At 33.6% G+C, this 18549-nt stretch overlaps 1 protein-coding gene across 2 annotated transcripts in view; it reads right to left on the bottom strand.

The window, feature by feature from the left end:
• LOC125075756 (neurogenic locus Notch protein) overlaps positions 1-18549 on the bottom strand; it is a 112624-nt gene that overhangs the window by 34396 nt on the left and 59679 nt on the right. For both annotated transcript variants that reach the window (XM_047687491.1, XM_047687481.1), the window contains exons 3-4: positions 11093-11370; positions 4454-4798 (exon numbers count right to left, since the gene is read on the bottom strand). In XM_047687491.1, the coding sequence (XP_047543447.1) occupies positions 4454-4798; positions 11093-11370 (623 nt within the window). The remainder of the gene's footprint in view (positions 1-4453; positions 4799-11092; positions 11371-18549) is intronic.

Genomic DNA, 18549 nt, shown 5'->3' with positions numbered 1-18549 from the left:
ACAAGACTCAGCACCATTTCATTCATTAATGACTCAACGTCGTTTCAAGAACCATAATTAAATTTTAAGTACCGTTTTAAGTTGAAGATAAACATTGTAACAAGCAGTTGGACACATTTAGTGTGCTGCGGTGCGAGTTGCCCGTCAACGGACGACGTCACTTCCAGTGGAACATGTGTTACTTCGACTGTGGGAAGTGAAATGGAATGATTAAATCAATCTTGAGTGAACGCTTTACGGTTATAAGGCGGCAGACATACATGTTACCTATTTACATTACAAAACTGGTAGCGTTCTGACCTCGACTTTACAAGTGTAACTTGCAACTAGTTTTTTTTTTTATATACATATTTGTTTCCTTTTCAAACTTGCTTCATATAAAATTTCTTTAAATTCGGTTCACCGAAATTTTAAGCAACAGACAGACAGAGTTAGTCGAACGTATTATATATAGGCGAAATATTAGCATAGAAGATTCATTACTATAAATAAAAATTGCAATTTTTGTATACATACAAAACCTCTTTTTTAATATTATATTAGGACCTCTTTGACAGGACAACTTATCAAAGTATTAATTTCAAAACTAATTACACAAATTGTCTCGTCTCTTGAGAAGATTATCTTGGTGCTTTTTCTTATACGCTATTACAATGTTTGTATAAACATATGTGAAAGTATTTTATCAACATACGAATCATAAACACCTTAAAATTCAGCGTTGCTCGCCTGATTCGAAGCGGCAATCGACACGATGTCCGAACCACTGAGCCTTTCGATATTCGAGTTTCAATACACTATAAATATTAAACCGTATATTTACTTTTCATATAAACAAAACGAGCACATTCATTGACAGTTATGTATCTATGGATGTTATATTTTCCGACATATTTATTACCTCTCGGCGCCGTATTCTTCTGAACATGATTAGCACCGTGTTCTTTGGTTGACCGATACATAAATACTATTTATAAGATGTTGATATTTTATATTGTGCTTTCAAACTAGCGGAGTCGTGGTCGCCTCGGGCAGTCCACAGAGTAGCTAGACACGCAATGCATGCGTTATAAATATGGTATTTTGTTTTAAAATTATTCATCATTGTTTATGTATTATAATTGCGTTTTTGCGTCATGCTGTGTATTTGCATCAGTGAACACTGAAGGTGTTAATTATTAAATTTTATTATTGGTTTAAATTAAATTGTCAATATTTTTTTATCAAAACATACAGGTCTATAGAAGCACAAAAGCTTACCTCCGCTTTAAATATTTATATCGGCGAGTATGAGAGAGTACCTACAAGATCTTAGTGTGACTTAGAATAAAGACAGTAAGTCATACAAATTAGATTATATTTTTGTTTTGTTTATTATAGTAAAAAATATAAAATAAACGTCGAGAGGCGGACCTTCGTAAGTGAAGTCTACGAAAAAGATCAGATATACGAAACATTGAACGCTATACATTATTAATTTACATTGAATTCAAAATGTAATAGTTCAGGTCAGATTTAAAGATATTATTTTATGAAATTATTTTAAAATTTACGTCGTAAAGTTTAAAATGCATTTAAAGGTCGGCATAGCAAATGTTACATTTAAAAAGGTTTTAGGTTATTTTTTTCGCAAAGTATTTTAAATTATTCAGTAATAATAATCGACTCTAAAACATATGCTTATAAAAAAAACCTAGCACATTTCATAACAAATTATAATAATAAATAAAAGGATTCAAATCGATTTAGCACATAGTGCTGAAAGCGCTTTAAATAGAGCTTTTCGTTCTACATCCGCTTTCTCTATCGTTACACTAATCTGCGAAATAAATTGACCAAATGATTTACATAATGTTTCGGTATCTGAAACTACATTGCTATAGTCTTTGATTGCACTCTTGCGAAATAGTTCACAGATAAAATATGTGGGAGAAACTAAGAGTTAAACCTCCTTGGACAAAAGTAAATATATACCGTTTGTTATGTAAGTAGGTGGTTAAAATTGGTTTAAAAAAATAAATGTATTTGTTGAATATTGACTGATTATCCTATTGCATTTTAACACTTTGTCGAAGGTCAAAATATAAAAATACAGGTTCAAATAAAATTAATGAGAAAATAAGTAATTGCAAAAAATATTTAAAAAAAAAAATCACATTGAAATGTTTAAATTGAAAAAAAAAAGCGTAATACGTTACGTATTGACTATTGACCAACACACCGTTCACTAATTTTTAACAATCCGTAGTAAAAGCAACAACACTATCAGAACCGAGTAATTAAAAAGTATATATATAAACTTTTTTCAGGTATTTGTCAATATTTCTATTCCTCGATGAATTAAAATATTAATATATTTTTTAGGGTGGGGATAACAATTCAGAGACAGGATTAAACCCGCTACTTTTAATCTGACAGAAATACCCCTCAAAACATTTTTTTTTTGTTTTATTTCGTTAGGCGGACGAGCACATGGGCCACCTGATGGTAAGTGGTCACCACCACCCATAGACAATGGCGTTGTAAGAAATATCATCCATTCCTTACATCACCAAAGCGCCACCAACCTTGGGAACTAAGATATTACGTCCGTTGTGCCTGTAGTTACACTGGCTCACTCACCCTTCAAACCGGAACACAACAATACTGAGTACTGCTGTTTAGAGTCGTACCTACCAGACGGGCTCGCACAAAGCCCTACCACCAAGTAAATTAATACGACTATCTTCTTGTAGGTCTTCAAAATAAGATAAAATATAAAATAATGAGCTATAATTATCATAGGTGAGACAGCACCGAACCACATAAAGCGGCATGTTCTACCGCAAGCCTCTCAAATCCCATACAACACAAATGGTACCGATAGCATCGAAACAAGCATAAACAGCAACGTCAAAGGTCAGAGGTAGAACGGTGACAGGTGCAGAAATTATGGTTTTAACATGTTTTATCAAGTAAGACCAATAGGTTGTCTCATGATCTATTTAAAACCGTCTAGGTAACGGGGTATAATGATAGGCGTTTAAGTATAGTCGTGTAGAGCACTTTTATTTTTATGACCTTTCAATATGTGCGTTGAGGCTGATTATTTTGCATCAAAACGTCGCCGCCGAGTTATTTTCCACTTATTAATAAAGCATTAAGTAGTTATTTCTTTACGATTTAGCTTATCACAAATCAATAAGGACCTTTATTATCAAGCCAATTCAGTACAATTATATATATCAAAGTAGAGCATACTTCCTCGTAATATATAAAACACATATATTATTTATTATTATATATTCTAGATTATTAATGATGTTCTCTTTAATTATTTAATTTAATTCGTCAGACGACTTTTTACTACAAGTGTGAGCACATCTGCTCGGTGTCTCACGAACGGTTTATTTATTTTACTTTCAAGATAATTCATAACGCAGGGTCTTACGAAGTTTTATTCATTATGTTTTCAAGAGTTTCAAAATACTTATAGAAGCTAAATTACCATAAGCTCATCTTATCGAATTTCGGCCAAAAGCAGCCAATCTTTAAGACTAGTGCAAAAGATACATAATTATATAAGATTATATACTTATAATTGTGCTATAGTGCACAAGAGAGCAAACTAGTAGAAAGGTAGGGCACTCTCTCGGTCCAAAGCGAAGACAAAGAGATCCTCGGCACAGGACCAAAAAGACCAATGCATTATGCGAGAGTGCAATGTTGCCAACTATTCAATTCTGGGTATAAATTCCTCGACATAAAAAGCCAAAATGGGTATGTATTACCCTGTTCCTCAAATCGACCTTGAAACCTGTAACCTTATACGAGTAAGCTAGCCGTTAAAACAATGAGGCGTTTAACGTATATTTAAGGCATATATCAAATAAATTGTCGTCTTAATAAAAATAAAATATTGATTAAAATTTCGTACGGCTGTTAAGTGTTTTAAGTAAGCAATAAGTAATTGGTATAATGTCTGAAATAACGCGATCTTAAAAGGAACTGCCGAGACCAGGCTGTGTTAGGAAACGTGACTCGGTAAGGTAAATTGTCCGAGCATTCAACACCGTTTCGCTTTTAAACTTGATAAATAATTTAACGGTGATGTTAGCACGTGATTAATTGACGTTTTTGGAATACATTTCTTTAACATATCTTGAGATTAATGAGAGAAAAACGCAAAATTAATGTTATCTGATACGCAAGTTACACAAATCTTCCACGGTCACGTTATAAGGATTTCCAAAGTTCGGATATACATAATGGTCAGAAAATCGGTGATCAAGGAATAAATTACGATGTATGATCGCGGCCATTCCTTTGTAAACTATTGCAAAGTAATTTAAATCCGTTCCATTCTCCATTTGGAGCAAATCAGAAAATAATAGAAAATACTCTTATTTTTTTCTTCTCTAATCATATCGAAGAATTATTCAAAAACTTATATATATGAACAAAATACACTTACCGGTAGGACAATCACACTCGTATCTCAACTGATCCAGCTGCGTACACCGTCCTCCATGAAGACACGGCGAAGGTTCACAGGGAACGTACTCCGTGTCGCAATCCCTGCCAGTATACCCTGGCTCACAGACGCAGGTGTAGGAGCCGTGGGTGTTGAAACACCTTCCATGATGACAAGGTCCTGAACCACTCGAGCATTCGAAGACGTCATCGGTACATCTCGAACCGGTGAATCCAGGCGGACAGGCGCACGAGTAACCGACAGCCGTTGTGTTATCAGCGACGCAACGACCGCCGTTCCTGCACGGTTGTGATGCGCAATGGTCTTCGTGTGAACATTCCTCTCCTGTTAAATAAAGAAACAAAAATAAGCTTTAGTCCATCGTCTTCCAATTGATTTTTCAATTAATAATATACATTTATAGAATAACATCTTCGATTTAATTTGTTCTAGAATAAGTGTCCAGTAGTTATGCTTCAGCACAATCTCGAAACTCACGTCGGAACAAGATCGTGTTATGTCAGAAAGCGACAAGCGAAATTGACTGTTTTATATATGATAAAATATAACGCCTCATCGTAAGTCGGCTTTCATCATTTCACGGGTGAGATACGTGAACTCTTACAGAATACCTACTGCTATTTAACTGTAGTGTCAAAAAACTTAAATGAAAAGACGTGATCAACTCTATAGCCACCGAACTTTATTCATCATATTAATTAAAAAAATGCAATTGATTTATTTTTAGTGAAATCACAAAACGGACACTAAAATAAAATGTTCTCATAATTTAAAATTCGAAACCAATTAACAGATGTGTGAATTGTATTCGAATCTTATTGTAGCGCGTAAGGATACGACTTCATTATAGTCTCGACTTGATTTCTTAGCGGTCATTTATCAAACACGTACAGCTCATTAAGACAAACGAAGGTATTGAACAGGGAAAGTTTACGATCAACTGTATAAAGGCTTTTAAATAGTACACATATAAATTACAAAAGCGACTAGAAGGAGAATATATAATTGATGGTACATATAGCTCAGGAGAGAGACAGCTGTATGACGGAACGTCTTAATGTAAATGGATTTGAGGTATAATTAGGTATTTAGTTACAATTTAGAATTGCATAAAAGTAATTGAAGATTTCTATTGCAGCTTTTCGCATAACACAATTCAGGATATAATATAATAATAAATGTTTTCTTTTTCAATCATTTTGCTAAAATAAATAAAATTAATTATCATAGATCACACTATATCTCCCACTCACACTTTATCTCTAAAAGTGTGTACAAATATTCAAAAAGAAAATTTTACAAACACATATTAACTCGTAAAAAAATAAATTGAATAGTTTGTAATAAAGCATTTCAGTTTGAAGGGAAGTTGAGTTACTGGCAACTAACATGACATCGTTAATTAAAACAAAAAAGAGGACAGTTGAAGGCTAAACTAATAGTAGTACACGCGAATCAATCAATGAGTACTGTATTTTTGTATTCTTAACCATATAATTCATCTCGTGCTCGGCGGTGAAGGAAAACATACCACGTGTATGAAATAAACACCGAACTGATTCAATAGTATTTTTCATGACACTTATCTATTAAAAAAATTAAATAACTTCTCAAGGCAATCCTGAATAATCGTTACGGAAGTTACAGTTTACTATGATGTAGAGCTTTGTGCAGGCCCGTCTGTGCCATTCCTATCGGATATTCTTTCGTCAAACAGGAATACTTAGTATAGTTGTGAGCCAACTACAGGCATAAAGGACATAATTTAGTTTCCATAGCTTGTGGCGCAATGTCGATGTAAAAAAATTGATATTTCTAACGGCGCTAATGCCTCTGGTCGGTGGGGACCACCTTATCAGCTGGCCAGCCTATATCATAAAAAAATTAAAACATCTCTAATGTTCAATAAATAGATGTCAATTACAGTATTACATTTTACGATCACGAATATAACTTATCACGTTACAAACGTTACTCGAAATTCAAACTCGTTTTCGGTAATAATCTTTAAACTTAACTAACGGATCTTCGCCTGAGGTCAATACGTCGGAACGAAAACCAATAAAAAACGAATAAATTATATTTTTTAGCTACTTAACGAAAATATCTGTCACGTTGATATTTTTAGTGAAATGAATTTGGTATACACTAATTGATGTACCTGTATTTCCTTATTTTTCTTAAGATAATTCTGTTTTTAATCAAGGAAATTATTAGAAATTTTAATGTCCATCCTTGACTGTCCGTCTGTAAATATTTTAAAGTATAAAATTCTGGCTATCATTTCAAGCATTAATGATTTTTTTACATATATCTATCATGATTGTAATGTAATTAAGTCCTTAATTATATCCTAAGTGTTATGTACGTATATATATGCCATCTACCTTGGTAACTAATTTATTATGTTGTACTTATGTCAAAGACTTACTAACATATGCTCGGCTTTTGTTGCAGTGTCTCAATTTTCGGGCACAACTCATGCACCATCTTTTCGACGTTGACAGGTTTTCTACGAGCAAATTGGCCATCTGGTTGTAAGTGGTCACCACTGCTCATAGACATTGACACCGTATCAAATTTTAACCAATGCTCCACCGACCCTCGTAAGTCAGACGTTACGTGCCTGTAGTTTTACTGTCTCGATGACCCTTCAAACCGTAATACAACAGTACTGCTTGGCGATAGAATAAATTACGAGTACCTATCCAGACAATCTCGCACGAAGCCCTAAGTACTAGAATCCTTCAAATAATTATCAAGCAAAACTGTAAATAAATATCATTTTAATACGAGACGAATGTTGATAAAGATGTACAGTTAGAGATCGAAAATCAGTCCATAGACCTATGCGTTCATAGAGGACTCGTCATCGTCATCAATTAATCGAAACGCCTGACTGACTAATAAACTTGTGTTAAATGACAAGGAATTTATTTTGATTGGTTGAACAAGCTCAATTGATGCTATGATCACATTTTCGATTGTCATACACATTTAAATATTCATCAAAACTATCCAACTACACGTTTTTGAATGTAAATTCATTTTTGAATTATCAGAATATAAGCGGTTTGAAAATGAAAATATGTTAATTTAATGTCGACGAATTGCATTAAATGAAAACGTCTTTTTACATAATCCATGAGTTTCTTGCCGGTTCTTCGGTAGAATCTACATTCCGAACCGGTGGTAGTTTTACTTAATATTGTATGTTAAATGACGATTCAAAAGTGCTTGTAAAATCCTACTTGAATGTATATTTTGATTTTTTTGAGAACAAATAACACTTAGTTTATTTGATTTTCCTGTGAGTAGCGCCAAAAGTGTGTACGACATTATATTTAAGTCGATGGTGTGAAACTAGCTTTAAATTCAGTTTCAAAATTTGATCCATAAACTAAAAGGTTGAATGAAAGATTGTAGAAAGAATCAAAACTACTCTATAATCAAATAGTAATGACACTTTATTGCCAACTTACTAATACTTGATGACACCGCGTTAAATATGCCCCCCCCCCCTTTAAAATATATTCAATTATTTAGGTACAATTAAATAAATATATATGTCTTACGTGTTTACATAATATTGTACCCAATGTTACGATAGAGGAAGTGCTTTCTCTCGATATCCGGTATTATTTTCGGCGGAGTGCGTTGATTGTTTAAATTAGTGCTATTATTAATAGTGTGTGATTTTTCTCACAGAATGTAGCAAATTGTTACATTATAGATGTACAAGTATGCCAGTGACGCGAGATAAATCAATAATATATAGCGGTATAGTGGGCAATTTATACAATTCTCTCCGATATACAATAAACTATATATTTTTCAAGTAACGATGCAGCATCACGGCGACAATCATTCGACATATCGATATTGGGATGAAACAAAAAAAAGAAAATTGTAGTATAATTATTAAATATATATTTTAGTCTCCACGAAGTAACAAATTAACATGTATGTATTAGTGCTTTTTTTTTAATTTCATTAGTAGGTTTAAGGTGATACTGATAGAAGGGGCTGGAATCGGTTAAAATAAATGACAGATAAGAAAATTTCTAGATATAATATTCAAATAAACTTACAAAAAGTTGTATGTACATACACCTTTTCCGCTAAAATTTTATGTGTGTAGATAGTTAGTGAAATTGACGGCAAATTAGTAGCAATTCACGCAAAACACTCGTCGACTCGATCGTACCGTAACAATGTGACATAACAATAATTATATATTTGTAGAGCTAATTCCGTGAGAAAAATCTCGAAACTCACCGCAGAACTCGGGCGTAAAATGTCAGTGTGTGATGTCCAACATTGACTATTATAATTGTACAAACTGTACTGTAAATGACACATTGATCAAAACGGCGTATCACCGTAAGTCGATTGTCAACATTTCGAGAGTGAAGTACGAAGTGAATTCTTACAGAATCGCACTGTTTTACTGTCTTTCCTTGCATTGATTATGCGTCTCTCATTGAGGCAATGAGCCTTAAAGGCCTTATTATGTAATCTATACCATTATATAAAGCAGACATTTTTACTTGTAGTTGGTACATATAAGAACGAATATACTATATGAATTGCCGCTTTAGTCGAAGATAGCCTATCTTGTACAGCTTAAGATCCGCAAGACCTGGGTTCTCATACTCGTGCTTCGGAAAGCATCTGAAGTCTTTCCTGTTGGATCGGATTTGTTCTTTCTTTATTGTTCCAATTTCCCCGGACTAACTAATTATCGCAGACACAGCCAAGAAATGGCAAGTTGTTTATATCAATAATATAAAATCAACCTCATGCACCTTCATTAATTTCTCGAGTTAACTGAATTACTCATCTCACTAAACTCACCGGTTAAAACTTCAACAGTGTCACGTGACTCGTTTCCTATAATATCATTAGCGTTTTAACGACCGAGACGAAAATTGAAAGCCGAATTTTTTAATTACACGAGACACAAAAACAAAACTCGTCGGCATCATTCCACTCGATAATATAATTGCGTGTAACCGAATGCATTGGGAACGAGAAATGTTTACAACGATTTTGAACTCTATTGTTGTGCATTTAGAGGCACGCGGTTCTGTGTCAGCGAGCTATTAAAAGGTTAAATTGAAAGGAAATGCTAATCGTTAAGACAACTTTCAAAATTTATCGTTACTAGTTTTGTCTCCTATGAAATTAACTGTCAATTTTGTAATCGTATATTCTATTCACTCCCGTTTAGTTTTCCTGAATCAAAATAAGAATATCTAGGTGATCTCTGAGCTGATAATGACGTCGATCTATTGATATCCGCCTAACATACTACGATACTATCACCTTAATAATAAAAGGGGTTAATTACCCTTTGTAGTAACACCAACAGAACTTCCTTTCTTATAAACGAGATTCAGATCGTATTCCGAGAGACTAGTGATTCAATGGATACATACGTCATAGTCATAGTCAAGGTTTGGATGTGTTTTGTTTTAAATGATGAATAACTCGGTGTAAAGCACATATCATTTTCGATGCCGTGCTAGGCACAATTAATCTGTTCGTAAGTACATATTTGATATTTTTTTAGTGTCAGTAGGATATTACTATTTACCATCAAGTTAATAATTGAGAAAGACATTCAAATAAATAACAATTAAATTAATTTAAATATTAGTGAGTTTATATACAATGCATTGCTTGGGACTAAAACGATCGCAACGAGTCCATTTCATATATTAAGAATGTAAGTAATCATGAAAATTACCAAATACGCCGAGTTTTTATACGATAATTCCTATTACAAGTTTACTTTTTACTTAAAAAATATATTATTAGTGTAACGCTTCAATATAAGATAGAGAAATAATTAAGTATATTCCGATACAAATGTACATTATATTAAATCGCTTCAAAGCGTATTTGTTGCTGTTAATAAATATGATATTTCCAAGACACAAAGCTTAATTAAAGCCATTACTAGTTCCGCGATTTATTCATAGCTTGTCCGAGATCAACACACACCTGTTGCATTGTAATGCAACAGTCATTCACCGTATATAGGAATTATCTAATGAGCATCTAATACATCGGATAACTATCGCATTAAAGATCAATAAACGTAATCATATTTCAAACCAGAACACTATTATGCTGTCATAAAAAGATTTATCGGTTTTGCTTAGCAGCGAATATACCTTTACAGGCGTCTATTCATCGGTATATATCCCCTGCCATATACGAAAGTTTTAAGATGATACGCAGCCGTGTGTTGGTCTTATGTTGGGTATTATTTCCATCGTATTCTTTCCATGTGTAAAAAGTATCGTCAACTTGTAACCGAGATAAATCTATGACACATAGTATTCTTGGTATAATAAGAATAATAAAATATTATCGATTTAACTTCCTTGTTAATGTTCCATGCTGGGCTGAGGCCTCCTATACTCTAGAGAAGTTTTTGGAACACGTGTGGCAGATTTTGCACTGGTATATGTAGCCCTGACGATGTTTTCCTTCGTCAAAAACGAGATGGATTATAAAGATAAACATAAATTGGTTAAGATTCACGTATTGTAACTACATGGACTATCTCGACTCAGAGTAATGATTCATCACAATAATTGGACTCACCTGTGTAGCCTGGAGGGCAATCACATTCGTAGGTGTGCAGTGACGTCAGCCTGCAAGTCGCTCCATTCAAACAAGGTGCAGAGTCACAAGCCGCAGGGATACGGATTTCGCATAGGGACGCGCTAAAACCGAGCGGGCAGTCGCAGGCAAATGAGGGGGGCGCTCCTCCGGCTCCAGGGCGCACTCGACACGATCCTCCGTTCTGACAACGTGGACTTGATTCACTATGGCAGGGGTTCAGGTGCTGACAGAACTCGCCGGCGTAACGGGATGTACAGCTGTAACAAAGGAAGTTTGATTAGCGTTTCAGTTTATATTTAAACTATTATATGAAGCTAATGTTAGTTCAATGAACCAGTTCGAATTTAAAAGATATAATTTACGGACTGATGTAACCTAGCATTCATGTATAACGTGGATAAAACCGCGCTAAAGAACTAGTATGGTAAATAGAAAATTTTTCTGTTTACTACACATCGTTGTTAAAAAAACGCAATGACTCGAGGCTTATAGTTTAGTCGACTTAACATGTGATTATGTTAGGCTTTATTTATAATTATAATTCCCAGTAGGTACTATTAATAGTTTACTTTTACTAAATTACCTAAACAGTGCATACATTTTTTGTTAGTAATACTATTTCTAAGTTTAAAGGAATCTTGGATTATTTTGACATAAGTTTATGTCATGCTTGAATTATTACTTAATCTGTTAAGCAATTTGACGTCTGTTGTCATAAAATATTTAAAAAAAAAAATACGTAAATACTCTTTCAATCTTAATCGTAAATTTAACTTCAAAACACAGAAACAATATAAAATATCTAAGGATATATAATGCAAATGAATCGATAGGTTTAAGGAATTTAATTTATCATGCAAACCTTCTAAGAAAGGAGCCACAGTTTTAGCCGAGCTACCTGCAGACGATACATTTAACATACATTGTATAAACAAGCCAGCGCCACTGGTAGGCAACACTATCGCGCCTGCGCCGGACGACGCCAATAAATAACACTGATACGTAACGACACGGCACCGTGACATGCGCTCGCGCACCACTATACTCCGTATAGTTTTCCAATGCGCTTATAAAAATAGCCATAGTTTATATATTTCATTATTTAACTTTTATATTTTAAAATGCGAATGTCCTCATATACCTAATATGATTCCATTTTTAAAAATATATATAATTGTACTTTACAGAGGTGAAAAGCAAAAGCTAATTCCATATAAGCCAAGCCGTTAAAAAATTATTATTTTAAAATTTCTAATTTAGAACTAAGCCGAAGTTTAATTAACGCATTTCAACGCGTGCGCATTAACGTATGTCAATATTTTATAAGTAAACGTTTATTTTTAATCGGTTTCCAAATCTTGTAGGTTAGTTTTGAATGATGACGTAAGATTGGAAGTACGCCTATTAAGCATAAAATAAAACCACTTATATTATTTGTATTGTATGTTTTATAATAAAAATATATAATTTAATAAAGATTGTAAAATCAAATGTAACCTCGGACCCACCTACCCTTTTATATTTTATAGTATTTACCATTATATATCATAATATACTTCATATATTATGATATATAATGGTGTACCTTTGTGACGTGTCATACAAAATACATTAGTATATAGGTGGACAGTTATAATCTGATAAAATAATGTCCATATCCAAAAATAAGTGACTTTTTTGTGTGTTTTATATCATTATCGTTTTGTTATAAAAATATAATGTACAAAAATTTCTATATTTATAATTATTATTTTTTATACGAGACGGTTGACGGGTATTGCCTACCTCCCAAAGAGTACATGTACTTCCCACGGAAGAAACCTGCTACGTTATATCCGTTGTGCAGTGGTAACAATTTAAGAACAAGTGTCGTGGTTCTTAGATACAATTCTCGACTTTCTCTCTCGACCTATGCAATCCACGCTTCCTCAAAGTTTCAGAAAGGAAATGGCACAGTATTTTACGTGTTTCACATTTTATAATTATGATATTTATTTAGTTATCCTACCCAACATAAACTTTACGCTTAAATTGACAAATAACTTACATTGACTGATTGGTATAAAACAATAAATATGGCATATTATTTTTTTGTCGTATTTTTTGTGTTCAATTTGTTGAAACATATTTTTATATAGAAGTGAATTTAAAGGCAAAATTCCAGCAAACATTTTCATGGATAGCATTCAGAACCTGTATACGTTACGTGGGCGGATCACGACGCCTCTCCCACGCACTGACCTCAGCTCCAGGCTGCGCTGTTCTTATATTTTATTATATTATAGATATCCAGAGATGCCTTTGTCATGTCCCTTGCACGATACAGATCTTTGTCTCCGATAAAATCTATACTTTTTAAGACGACGTTCAGATTAACCAAATCAATTATTCCATTGCACTCAAACTCGAATACTTTCGGTTTATACTTTGTATTTTTCAATTGCATCACTCAAATAGCACACACAAAATCCTGTCAATCAGATAACCTCAATTTGTATTGAATTATATCTGCGACCTGTCAATAATATAGAACTAGGACGTGCCACCATTAAACCAGTGTTGTAGTTCATCAACATTACGAAATTGCAGACAACGAACAATGATTACATACTATTACACTTCATAGGATTCATAAAAAGACAACAACAATATTACTTCTAATATATTCAATGTTTTTCTAGCTATTCAACGTAAACAAACTTGAGATAATTAAATTGAAAATCATGCTTAAATACTGCGAAAATCTTCGCTGTGTGTGTGTGTGTTGATTCGTTATTATTTTAATTCCACTATTGCATAAAGTTGATTGAGAAAATTGCACTAGAAAAATATTGGAACGTCAATTGAATACGATTAAATACAACGTTTAATGTACATTAAGAGACACGAAACAGTTAGATAACGATCTCTTAATTGGATTGTAACAATACCGTAATGAAACAAAAAGATGACATTGCTGGCTACCGGCGTCCATTATCTTTGAAAATAATAAGCTAAAACACGCCTTTGTTCGAGCATGGTACGCTTGTCTAGAAGCTAAATCTTCATTAAACTGTGCACTATAAATTATAATGGGAGCTATCAATGATCTTATTAAGGTAGAAGGAGAACTGGAACGGTCCGATGATAAAGCAGTTCGTTTAATCAAAGACGAAGCGTTGTTAGTTGGAAGAAGGTTTGTAAGGTGATATTTTATTTGAAGCGACAGAAGATCCCGTGTCGCTGAGCGAGGCGAGGCGAGTTTGCAATAAATAAATACATCGCGTGTAACTGTTCGGTTATTCGATATTCTGTAACGGTCGTGAACTTTAAAAGACAAATTAGGTGCTGTATTGGAGAACAAGAATTCAGTTTGTTTATTGTTGCGATGCAAGCCTCTATTGATATACATTTTATTAGCAAATCTATCTGCGTCGCGCGGTTTCACTCGCAAGTAACGTTACTCTGCCGTTAAATGGACTGAAAAGATTATATAATTTATAGATATTATTTGCAAATTGAACCTTCATAGTCTAAAATTAAAATAAACATACCGTATTAGTTAAAAAACATCGTATTCTAATTAAAAATTATCGTGAGTGGAAAACAAACTTGTTTATTTATTTGAATAGTATAAAATGTTGTATTTCCAAAGTAATTTTAATTAACACATTAACAATAAAACACTGTTAGACTGGGAATAAATTGATCAGTTAAGGTATATCAAAATGAATTAACATTAATTAAATACGACTACATACATAGTACTACAACAAATGTTAATCAATCGAATTACATTTATTATGTAATACAAAACGGTACATTAACACAATCTATACATATATATATAGGTATATAAATACATAAAATTAACAATTAAAGGATCGAATTAGCATTTCGCCAACTGTCACGTGTTATCGAATTGTTCCTAGAAACGGAGGAGGCATGTCATTGGTTATCTGATGCGCGTAGTGCGCTCATCAGCGCATACGCACGCATATGTGACCCTCTATCTTTATGCTTCATCGCTCAGGAATCATACCATGTATGATACTATGTTGACATTTTAACCCGGTACTGCGGACATGGGTCATATACTACCTTGTTTTCAAAAAAATATTATTCTTACAAAAACCTAATATGTTTGATAGAGATGTATGTAATATATTCATCTAACCACCCAAACCCACTTTCGTTTGAAAAAATCTTTCTTAGCGGATGTTTACGTTGTAGTGTTTAAATATATTTACGTCACCAATGCGCCACCAAGATACGTCCCTTATGCCTGTAGTTGCACTGGCTCACTCACCCTTCAAACCGGAACACAACAATATTAGTATTGTACTGCTATTTGGCGGTAGAATATCTGATTAGCGGGTGGTACCTACCCAGAGGGGTTGCAAAAAGCCCTACCATCAAGTAAATCGTAAAGTTAATAAATTAATTAAATACATACATACATACATACATTTGATTTGATTTATAAAATTTCCAATGTATATTTTTAAATATGTTCCAAATTTCTTACTTCTAGACTGAGATATTATAATGAACCAGATAAATTATCTCAGCTAATTAAATTAAGATAATATTCTTCATTAGTAATAACATCGAACGTCGCTAACACTAAAAAAATCGACAAAAAACTTAAAGAAGCACCGTTAAGAGGAAGCGAACGGTTTTCGAGGACATATCCCGGTTTTTCTCACAGCGTCCCGTTTATCCTGTCTTCATTAGGTTTGACATCACATATGGATAGACAGTTACATCCCGTAATGGTAAAGCGATGCACTCATTTGTGCGAGATCACTTATGATGTTTCCTGCTTAGACCAGCTCCAAAAGAGTCAAGTGCCATGACTATATCTAATGATAAAACATGAGATGAGATGAATGGTTTATATAGGAATGTTCTAGTAAACTAACTGTTTCTAGAGACTACTATGTCGCGTTGAAATGCTTAATTTTTTTTTACGTAATTCCATCTTTCTAGAAACTTCGGACGAATTTAATTAAATTTCTAGTAATCAAACTGTTTATTGCAATTTTGCGAAGTATTTTCAAATAAGTTGGCTCTGTTCTTAGAAAGTTGACAAATCTAAGTGTCTGAACAAATTTTTTTTACTTAATCTTGGCTTTTTTACGATGTATTTCAATGAAAGATTTTTATGTCTTTTTATATACTGATTCTATCACAACTAATAGAAGTTGAATTGATGTTACCCCCTTGAGCTGATGGCGAACCTAATCCAGGTACACAAAGCTTTATTTGAGAATAAATATGGGAACGCAGAGATGATACGAATATATTGAACATAGAAATAGCTTCAATTTCTTAAACTTAGTACACATGAAACGTATCAACTTTTAACAATGTTATTATTATTATTTTATGTCATTCATATTGTGGGACTGGCAAATGTTTCACCTGATGGTAAGTAGTCAAAATTGCCCATAGACATACCAATGCGTCACCAATCTTGGAAACCAAGATATTATGTCCCTTGTGCCTGTAGTTACTGGCAACACACCCTGCAAACGGAACACAGCAATGTTATGTATTACTGTATGGCAGTAGAACATCTGCTGGCACCAAGACCACCATCAAATTTAAAACCACAAAATAATATAAACTTGACTAAATTCGGTGCAATAAATTTTGACTGTAGTCTGGTGTTAGAGCTACCACGAGGACTATGCTAATCTAAATGAGGTATCTAACTGTTTAATGCCTGTTCATTAGGTGCAATATTTTACACTTAGCGCACTAAAAGTAGCCATGTGTAAAGCTAGCTTAAGTTCTTATCCTTTTTCTACAATAACAAACTATTAAACGTTTGGAAGATGTTTTTGCCAAAAGTGTTTTTCCTAAATTTATTACGTAAATATAATATAAAACCTCGTTATTAAAACGTATTCGTTTTTTCAAATAATGCAAATATATAAATGTTTTTTTTTTTGAAATCACACGGTAATTAAAAATATTCGTACCCGTGTATTGTAATCATTTGAATAACTAATTAGATTGCCTATTATGATTAACCAATTATATATGAGAATGAAGAAGGGATTATAATAAAACTAAATGTTTTTATTTAAGTAGGTACTCTTAATTTCACATTTAAAAAATACGTAAAGATTGTACATCATATATTCTGAGATATGAAGTAGGCAATAAAACCTTACGCCCGGTAGCTGTAGCTTTAACCACACTTCACCACGCCGCCTGTGCGCCTGCGCAGCCTGTAATAATTTTAGCCAGCACAAATAAAATACATAACATAAACAGCCCGTAAATGTCCCACTGCTGGGATAAAGGCCTCCTCTCCCTTTGAGGAGAAGGTTTGGAGCATATTCCACCACGCTGCTCCAATGCGGGTTGGCGGAATACACATGTGGCTGAATTTCGTTGAAATTAGACACATGCAGGTTTCCTCACGATGTTTTCCTTCACCGCCGAGCACGAGATGAATTATAAACACAAATTAAGCACATGAAATTTCAGTGGTGCCTGCCTGGGTTTGAACCCGAAATCATCGGTTAAGATGCACGCGTTCTAACCACTGGGCCATCTCGGCTCTGTCCTAATAAAATACCTGTCTTTTATTTCAAGGCTTTGTATGTAGATTTCATTAACACACTTTATTAAACTGTAGTTGTTATTTAATTGATATCGTTATTTTCGTATAATTGAAATCTTAAACTCTCATATTAAAATAAAGTATATATTAACACATACTTTGATTAATATATACATATAAGGCCTCCTTTATCTACACCTGCGATCTGTTTTTTTAGCTATTGTCGTACGAAATATAAAATATATAATAATATTGGTCCTTCGTGCCGGACTTCCCACTACCTGTAAATCTTAGCGATAAAACTCGTAGACAACCGATAAGAGACCTCACGAACCAAGTAATTGACGTTATAACAAAAGACAAGGGTTTAAAACTCATTTCCTAACCTTACGAGATTGTCCTAGGACATAAAGTTGATTGTGGAATTGATATCACTGATATAGAAAGCAATAATGCTGAGACTAAAGCTATAAATACTAATTTTATATTGAAAATGTGGAAGGTTTTAAGTTTTATGGGGACGACGAAATGTATTTTGCAAGAAACGTATAAATAAATATATTTTGTGAGATATTATTACTGTTATAAATTTTATATAAGAATTAAGAATACAACACCAAACGTTTAAGTTAACTTAGAAGTGCAATATACACAAGTAGATCACTTTAATTCAGTTTCGCTGCGCGATTGGGTGAGAGAGCGGCGCAGGCGCAGCAGTCGCGATCCACTGGGCGTGGCCACGGTAGCGGGTGGGGACGGGTGACCGAGATTAACTTTGACCTGAGGTTATCTATACGGATATTAATGTCCTGTACGGGGAGGAGTAGGAGTAGAGACGAGAATAGGATGTAAGGCTTTAAAACTGGCTGTTGCGTGT

The sequence above is a fragment of the Vanessa atalanta genome, chromosome 2 (assembly GCF_905147765.1).
Source record: "Vanessa atalanta chromosome 2, ilVanAtal1.2, whole genome shotgun sequence".
Lineage (NCBI taxonomy): Eukaryota > Metazoa > Arthropoda > Insecta > Lepidoptera > Nymphalidae > Vanessa > Vanessa atalanta.
The sequence above is the reverse complement of the archived record's forward strand: the minus strand, read 5'-3'. Positions and strand labels throughout refer to the sequence as shown.